Source organism: Rutidosis leptorrhynchoides, chromosome 6 (assembly GCF_046630445.1).
Source record: "Rutidosis leptorrhynchoides isolate AG116_Rl617_1_P2 chromosome 6, CSIRO_AGI_Rlap_v1, whole genome shotgun sequence".
NCBI classification, from domain to species: domain Eukaryota; kingdom Viridiplantae; phylum Streptophyta; class Magnoliopsida; order Asterales; family Asteraceae; genus Rutidosis; species Rutidosis leptorrhynchoides.
In genome coordinates, this window is record NC_092338.1 from 287,081,501 (window position 1) to 287,090,845 (window position 9,345).

General features: G+C 35.9%; 1 protein-coding gene across 1 annotated transcript; it reads left to right on the forward strand.

Moving 5' to 3' along the window:
* Window positions 1-8,346: 8,346 nt before the first annotated feature.
* On the forward strand, window positions 8,347-8,823 carry LOC139854539 (uncharacterized). Its single transcript, XM_071843839.1, has one exon. It carries the CDS (start codon window positions 8,347-8,349, stop codon window positions 8,821-8,823), a length of 477 nt encoding a protein of 158 aa, XP_071699940.1.
* Window positions 8,824-9,345: the final 522 nt, after the last annotated feature.

A 9,345-nucleotide genomic window follows, 5' to 3' on the forward strand; every position in this document is an offset into this window, starting at 1 on the left:
TAGGAAGAACACTTCAAGAACACTTCGAAAATCCTTTCAAGTTTACTAGTTTACTTCCAAGCTTTCTAATCCATTCCAAGTAATCATCTAAGATCAAGAAACCTTTGTTATTTACAGTAGGTTATCTTTCTTATTCAAGGTAATATTCATATTCAAACTTTGATTCAATTTCTATAACTATAAACTATCTTAATTCGAGTAAAAATCTTACTTGAACTTGTTTTGTGTCATGATCCTACTTCAAGAACATTCAAGCCATCCAAGCTCCTTTGAAGCTAAATCATTTCTTGAAACTTCTAGTAGGTTTACCTACTAAACTTGAGGTAGTAATGATATTCATGACATCATTCGATTCATATATATAAAACTATCTTATTCGAAGGTTTAAACTCGTAATCACTAGAACATAGTTTAGTTAATTCTAAACTTGTTCACAAAAAAAGTTAATCCTTATAACTTGACTTTTAAAATCAACTAAACACATGTTCTATATCTATATGATATGCTAACTTAATGATTTAAAACCGGAAAACACGAAAAACACCGTAAAACCGGATATACGCCGTCGTAGTAACACCGCGGGCTGTTTTGGGTTAGTTAATTAAAAACTATGATAAACTTTGATTTAAAAGTTGTTATTCTGGGAAAATGATTTTTCTTATGAACATGAAACTATATTCAAAAATCATGGTTAAACTCAAAGTGGAAGTATGTTTTCCAAAATGGTCATCTAGGCGTCGTTCTTTCGACTGAAATGACTACCTTTATAAAAACGACTTATAACCTGTATTTCCGACTATAAACTTATACTTTTCTATATAGATTCATAAACTTAAGTTCAATATCAAACCATAGCAATTGGATTCACTCAAAACGGATTTAAAACGAAGAAGTTATGGGTAAAACAAGATTGGATATTTTTGCTTGTTGTAACTACGTGAAAATTGGTAACAAATCTATATTAATCATATCCTAGCTAACTTGTATTGTATTATACATGTATTCTAATATATTATGTAATCTTGGGATACCATAGACACGTATGAAAATGTTTTGACATATCATATCGACCCATCTATATATATTATTTGGAACAACCATAGACACTCTATATGCAGTAATGTTGGCGTTAGCTATACAGGGTTGAGGTTTATTCCAAAAATATATATACTTTGAGTTGTGATCTAGCCTGAGACGTGTATACACTGGGTCGTGGATTGGGTCAAGATAATATATATCAATTTATTTTCTGTACATCTAACTATGGACAACTAGTTGTAGGTTACTAACGAGGACAGCTGACTTAATAAACTTAAAACATTAAAACGTATTAAAAATGTTGTAAATATTTTTTGAACATACTTTGATATATATGTACATATTTGTTATAGGTTCGTGAATCGACCAGTGGCCAAGTCTTACTTCCCGACGAAGTAAAAATCTGTGAAAGTGAGTTATAGTCCCACTTTTAAAATCTAATATTTTGGAATGAGAATACATGCAAATTTATAAATGTTTTACGAAATAGAAACAAGTAAATGAAACTACTTTATATGGGTGAATGATCGAAGCTGAATATGCCCCTTTTTAGCTTGGTAGCCTAAGAATTTGGGAAAAGACCCCCAAATTGACGCGAATCCTATAGATATATCTATCGGGCCCAACAAGCCCCATTCTGAAATTTGGAATGCTTTAGTACTTCAAAATTATCATGTCCGATGGGTGTCCCTGAATGATGGGGATATTCTATATGCATCTTGTTAATGTCGGTTACCAGGTGTTCACCATATGAATGATTTTTATCTCTATGTATGGGATGTATTGAAATATGAAATCTTGTGGTCTACTATTTCGATTGATAAATATATAGGTTAAACCTATAACTCACCAACATTTTTGTTGACGTTTAAAGCATGTTTATTCTCAGGTGATTATTAAGAGCTTTCGCTGTTGCATACTAAAATAAGGACAAGATTTGGAGTCCATGCTTGTATGATATTATGTAAAAACTGCATTCAAGAAACTTATTTTTGATGTAATATATTCTTATTGTAAACCATTATGTAATGGTCGTGTGTAAACGGTATATTTTAGATTATCATTATTTGATAATCTACATAATGCTTTTTAAACCTTTATCGATAAAATAAAGGCTATGGTTGTTTTAAAAATGAATGCAGTCTTTGAAAAACGTCTCATATAGAGGGCAAAACCTCGCGACGAAATCAATTAATATGGAACGTTTATAATCAATATGAATGGGAAATTTCAGGTTTAGCATCACTTTTGACCAAGATTCTACCATCAATACACAATATGTTAAGACCAAGTAATAACACAACTCATTTAAGAGTCTTAGATGGATGATGAACCAAGGTTACATCATATCCTTAGTCTTAACACAATTACAAGTTACATTTACAACTAAAGCTACAAACTTTACATCAATCAAACAAGTATGAACATAATCTAAGTCAAATGAGGTGATGGAACCCTAAGCTAGAGAGTTTGGATCCCTTTCACACAAGTTATAAGGTCACAAAGGTAGAAAGCTTGAACCTTTAGTGTTCTTGAAGAACTTGAAGCATAAAGCTTAGATCTTTAAGTTATATGAAGACCATAAACACAAGTTTTGATCTTTATATCAAAATAATGAGATCATAAGTTAGAAAACTTAGATCCAACAAAAGATATAAAGATTCAAGCTAGAAAGCTTGCAACTTGGTTGTTCTTGAAGATCTTGAAGCATAAAGCTTGGATCTTTAAGTTATATGAAGATTACAAATACAAGTTTGAATCTTTATAATAAAATAACAAGTTTAAAGTTAAAAGATATAGATCTACAAAGTGGGTGAAGATTCAAAGCTAGAAAGCTTGAATCTTCCATGTTCTTGAAGGATTCATGCTTGAATCTACAAGATGTAATCAAGATCAAAGCTAAAAAGCTTGATCTTCAAAGAATGATGATGAACATGAAATGAATAAGAGGAGAAGAAGAAGAAATTCAAAACTTACAAGTTTTAGAGTGAGAAAGACTAGAGAGAAAATAAGAGAGTAAGTGTGTGTGTGAAATACAAATGAGAGCAAGTGTAAAATGAGAGGAATAAGGCTTGTATTTATAGTGAAATGAGGGTGAGGGTGGGGTGAGTTGGCCCAAATTTAGAGGGGGGACAAGGGGGACAAAAGTTTGCTTTTTGGTTAATGTTGTCTAAAGTTGGTGCTTATGTTAGGATCTCATGCAACATTAAGGATAATACTTGACATAAATGCTAGTATGTTCCCTCTAATAAATGGGCATTTGTATTACATATTAATAGGTCACTAGTAATTAATAAGTGGGCTAAATAAATGGGCTACTAGCTAGAGTTGGGGGGGCTTAAGTCCAACAAGGTAGAAAGTCCAACAAGACTAACTAGTAAGCATAATTAAATTACTACGCATAATTAAGCATCCAAAAACCCAAGTAATTATTATTATAAAATAATAATTATTATTTCGTAGTCATAATATTCTGATTACGACAAAAGTTAAACGTGTGCGCAGTTCGCGGTTTATTCGTAACCGTCAAGTGACACTAACGGTCAATAAGGCTTTCGGTGATCAAGTTAAGTATCCTACGTACTCTAAGGCATGTTTTAATATATAAATGAAAGTAAACCATGTATTTAAAGATTCCATAGTATAAAGTAGCATAGTACGCACAAATACGCAGTTTCGTGAAAACACAAAGCACAAAAGCAAGTCGAAAAAGTCGGGTCGTTACATAAGGTTTTGTCAACTTAACCCAACGAATTCCTTTCGTTTGTAATCAGTGTTCAATCAACACGGCACGTTGTTATTCAGTTAACTAAACTGATAACGAGGGTTAGGATTAGAATTCAACTCACTAATAAACCTAGTGCTTTACTGAGGATAACCTCTGAGGTATAGTTACCTTTCAATTATACAACCAAGTGACATACTTTTCACTACTCAACGAGAACTCATGAGAGTCTAGAGATAAGTAGGTCTGTGTAATTGGCTCATCCAACCAGATCTACACTATTCTAATCTTAGCTTTAACATAAACATAATTGCCTTCCCTAGCCCAAACTGATATCTTGGTCAACATTTCCTTGATCTGCATGCTTCGGATATCCTTCCATCATCTTTACTTTTTCGTAATTATGACTATCAGCATAAAACCAACTACTATCCTCTATCTAGGTAATTTAACCAAAGAAAGTTATCCACTTGATCTTCAATGCGTTAAACCATTCAAAAGTACGACCCTAGATAAACTTACACCTTCTACCTTAGAAAGTTAAAAGTAAATTTAGGCCCCGCACTACCGCTCTCTCTCGCGATCGGCTGATCCTGACGCTTTGCGGCCTAAACGACACCGCATAGATAAAACTGTTCATTTCAGCCATATCAATGGGCTAAGTGAATGATAGGACAGTACGTATGTTAGTCAGTAAGTACTAACCGATTATATATTAAGATTTAGTGTGAGATGTTGTGGTAGTGCAGAAATGGCAGATAAAGAGAATAATGCTACTGGCCCCATCAACCCCGGAACTTTCAAAGTTTCGGATGAAGATGGGCATATGTCTTCAGAAGAAGAGACACCACATGAAATTATTGATCTACAGAGTTAGTTGCATGAAGCAAGAGATCGAATCAAATAGCCTGAACAACAATTACAAGTATAAACAAACCCTAATACTAGAGCATTGAACCCAGTAGTTCCTCCAACTCTTTACCAAAATACAAGAAGTACCTCATAACAACAGTTTCCACAAACTCAATATCAATAGACGCTACCAAATCAGATACCACCTCAGTACAATCAGCCATTCCCAAACCAAATGATGTATCCATTTCAGATGCCCGAGTTTCAGCCTTCAATGTCTGAAATGAAGAAGAAGTGTACTTACAAGAAGTTTTGCGAGTGTAAACCCCTGAATTTAGTTATCATACAAATCCTACATTGACATACTAATGGCTTAGAGAAATTGAACTTGCTTTGGAGGCTTGTCAGTGTGAGCCCAAATTGAGCTTATTGTATGCTAATCGTATGTTGAAAGGTCAAGCGATGGAATGGTTGGATTCTATCACAGCTTATCTACTCAAGGAGCAATTCAACCAAATAACCTGGGAGCAATTTCATGCAAAAGTTTATGAACAATCTTTTTCAGAATACGAGACTGATAGGTTGAAAATAGAATTTCTGAATATGAAGATGACTGATGATATGACCATTGATGATGTTTTCTGAGATTTCACCTCTAAGCTAAGATTTTTTTCAGAAGTGGGTACTAAATGAGAAAGACAAAGTCCAGCATTTTGTGAGGTTAATTAAGTAAGAATATCGAACAGTAGCAAGGTTTGATTCAACTCTATCTCAAGCTATTTAGATGGTGAATGCTACAGAAGGTGATGTCAAGGTCGCAAGAAGTGCAAGGGTAGGAAGTGGTTCTTTTGGGGGAAGATCTGACAGTCAATCAAGTTATCAATCTAGTCAGAAGTCAAGCCGATAGTCAGGTCATTGTTTTAAGAAATTAGGTGGTCAGAAACAGAAGAGTAAATCTGGTATGAGTGGGTCGAGTTCAAATAAGAAAGATTGGTGCTTTTCTTGTAAATTAACTCCATCTGGATCGTGTTCTCTGATGACAAGGAGGTGTTTGAGATGTAGGGTTGTGGGTCATAAATCGAATGATTGTTCTATTAAAGCTAATGTTTGTTAGAATTGTCACCAAGAGGGTTATAGAGCAACTTATTGTCCGTCTGCATCTAGAAGCAACTCCGAGGCGGGTCAGGGGCAAGGTCAACATCAACGGGGGTATCTTTTGCTTCTACTACCGGGCATAAAAGAAAGAACCCTCCAAAGGCAGAAGCAAGGGCATTCAAGATGATAGTAGCTCGTGTATTGTTTGATACAGGGGCGAACCGCTCATTTATGTCCTTAGACTTCTATGATAAGTTGAAGTTGCCTGTTAGGATATTAGATACGCCTTTAAAAATAGAAGTAGCTGATGGTAAATCGGTTCCATGAAGAGCATCTATGTAAGACCTGGATTCTGATTCTGCCTAGTCGCGCACCGCGCCATATGTCGCTGGCAGACCCCTTTTTGTTATTTTAGAGTTTTTAAAAGGGCATTTTGGTCTTTTCACGTTTGAGCCAGATTTGAGGACTTAACCTCATCCTCCCATTTCATTTATTCATTTCTTTTTCCTTTTCTTTTCATTTTCTCTCTAAAACTCAAACACCCCATTTGATTCTAAGGGATTTTTGGAAAGGAAGAAGCGGGTTTTGATCTTTGGCGTAGTAGACAAGTTTGTTCCCCTCGTTCTTAGCTACGCGGTAATACTAGTGGTAAGCTCTAACTCCGAATTTCGTTTTTATGTTCATCATTCAAATTTGGGGCTTTTGATTGTATGATTCATAGATGGAACCCATTTAGTTGTTAATTGAAGATTAACACCAAGATTCGGGTTTATAAGTGATGAAGGTGGGTTTTGGATTGGTTAATGATTTAACCATAAGGCTTGAGAATGGTGTATAATCACTAGTATTAGTGATTATTGATGTTTTGGAGACCTTTAGGGTTTGTTGATGATTATGACCCGAATATTAATTCGATGAGGTTTATAAACTTAAAATGGATTAAGTTGAAGTATAAAACCGAGTTAAATATGTTTTGGTGTCAAAACTTGTAATTGGTGAGATTTTGACTTTATGGGTCAAAATTAGAGTTTATGGGCGATTTTGAGAACGATAAGTGTTTAACACTTGTGTTCGGGTTTAAATGGCATATTAGGACCATTGTCACTAGTGTTAGTGATTATTGGTTAGTTTGGATGCGTTTTGTGCTTGGAAGTGCATTTGGGTCGAAATGGCATTAAGTGTCAAATTGGGTTGGTTTGTAAGTCAACCCTAATTGTGTGTTGTTGTAATTGGGATAATGGAATAGGTACTTTCCATTGACGAGTTGCGGATTATTTGGAAACGTTCATCAAGGCGACAAGGTGAGTGTTAATATCCTAGTACATGTGTATGTGTAGGATGGGTGCGGGTCAGGTGAAGTGGTTCTCGGTTATAGAGCTCACTTCACATATAGGTGGATTTGATGGACTTGCATTTAGGTCCAATTGGCACGGTTGTGCGTTTTGGTTGACCACCTTTGGCAAGATACATGTTTTGTGTGTACGTTATCACACGTGTTTGTGATGTGGAGAATATAACCCCAATGGCGAAGGGTTAATATTGTTGTGTTGTGGATAACCCTGATGTGGTAGATTTTATAATCCTGTGACTGAGGGTTTTGAATTGTGAAATTGGATCTCGTGTAGTTCGGATTCACGATGACGCGTGTAGTTCGGTCATCTTATCGGAAGTGAATCACGTGTAGTTCGAATTCACGGTGACGCGTGTAGTTCGGTCATCTTATTGAGGTAGTGATCTCGTGTAGCTCGGATTACTAAGGCTCATGTAGTTCAACCAACCTCGATGTTGTCTTGTTGAAGATAGTAATCTCGTGTGGTTTCGAATTACTAAGGCTCGTGTAGTTCGGCCAATCTTCATTGTGGTATTCGGTTTTCGGTATTGGGTTAAGGGGTTAACCTTGGGCGTTTATTATTGTTATATATTAATGTATTATTGTGATGTAGTTAACCCTCCGGGTGTAGCTTATTGGCGTTGTTCACGTCGTCGTTGGTGAACTCACTTAATTTGTTGTTAGCTTGTTGCTTAGTGATGTTACGTTATGCTTAGACTAGCTTGCCTTTATGCTTGGATGTTTCGGTATGCGATATTTGATATGTGTGTGGCGTGTCCATTTTATACATATATATGTATGTAGTATGCTATCACTCACTAAGCGTTAGCTTACCCTCTCGTTGTTGACTTTTTTTATAGATTTGCATGGATGCGATGGCTCGGGTAAGCGGGGACTAGTGGACTTGCGTAGTTGCTTTAGAAGGCTTGCTTTTGTATTGATTAGGATTGGGTAGCGTATCCCCAATCGCCATGCTCGGCTTTATTTTGTATTAAAATTCTTGTGGTCGAAAACTTGTAATTCGTACTTTAAGGGTAATTTGGGCATAGGTGGGCACAGCGTTGTAAAACCCTTTTTATTAATGGAACGTGTTAGTTTTACATATTTGAAAATGTGGTGAAAAGCGTTTTGTCTAATTGTGTCGGGAAGTGGCCAATCTTTTTCGCATTTCAAGACTTTTTGGACAGACCAGATCGGCGCGGCACGCGGGGTTCTGGCGCGCCGCGCCAGTTGCTGAACAAACAAAATTTTTTTTTTATATTTAATCGCGGGTTGTTCGTGGTTTGGGTTTGAGTTGTTACAATCTATGTCTGGAGTTACCATCGAGATTGATGGCCATTCTTTCCATATTACATGTTTGATGATGTCCATACCTAGCTTCGATGTAGTCGTAGGTATGAACTGGTTAAGTTCGAATAGGGCTAATATCAAGTGCCATAAGAAGATTATTTGTTTCCCTTTGGCAAATGGGTCTCGGGTTATAGCTCGAGGGGAGCACAGTGAATTTAACTTTCCTATGGTTTCCCTAATGAAAGTCCAGAAGGCAATATTAAAAGGACGTGATTCATTTTTAGCCTACGTGATTGATTTTAAGAAGGAGAAGAAGAAGTTTTCCGATATTTCAGTTGTGTCGGAATTTCTAGAAGTGTTTCCAGATGAATTACCAGGGTTACCCCTAGTGCCTGAAGTAAAATATAAAATTGATTTTGTACCAGGTGCTACGCCGGTAGCAAAAGATCCTTACAGATCAGCTCCATCAGAAATTCGAGAAATGGTGTCTTAGATTCAGGAACTGTTAGATAAGGGCTTTATTAGACTAAGTTCTTCGCCATGGGGTACTCCTGTTTTGTTTATGAAAAAGAAGGATGGGTCTCTTCCAATGTGTATAGACTACCGTGATTTAAACAAGAAAACGATAAAGGATAAGTATCCATTACCAAGAATCGATGACTTATTCGATCAGTTACATGGTGTGTCTTACTTTTTAAAGATTGTTTTACATTCTAGGTATCATCAGGTACGAGTTTCAGAGACTGACATACCGAAAACAACGTTTAGAACAAGATATGGGCACTATGAATTCCTGGTTATGCCATTCGGGTTAACGAACACGCCAGCAGTGTTTATGGATTTAATGAAAAGTGTGTGTTCACAGTACCTCAATAAATTTGTGATTTTTTTTATAGACCAAATTTTGATATATTCGAAAACATAAAGTGATCTTGCTACGCATTTGAGGTTAGTGTTAGAGCTACTAAAACAAGAATAGTTGTACGCGAAATTCTTCAAGTGTGAATTCTGGTTG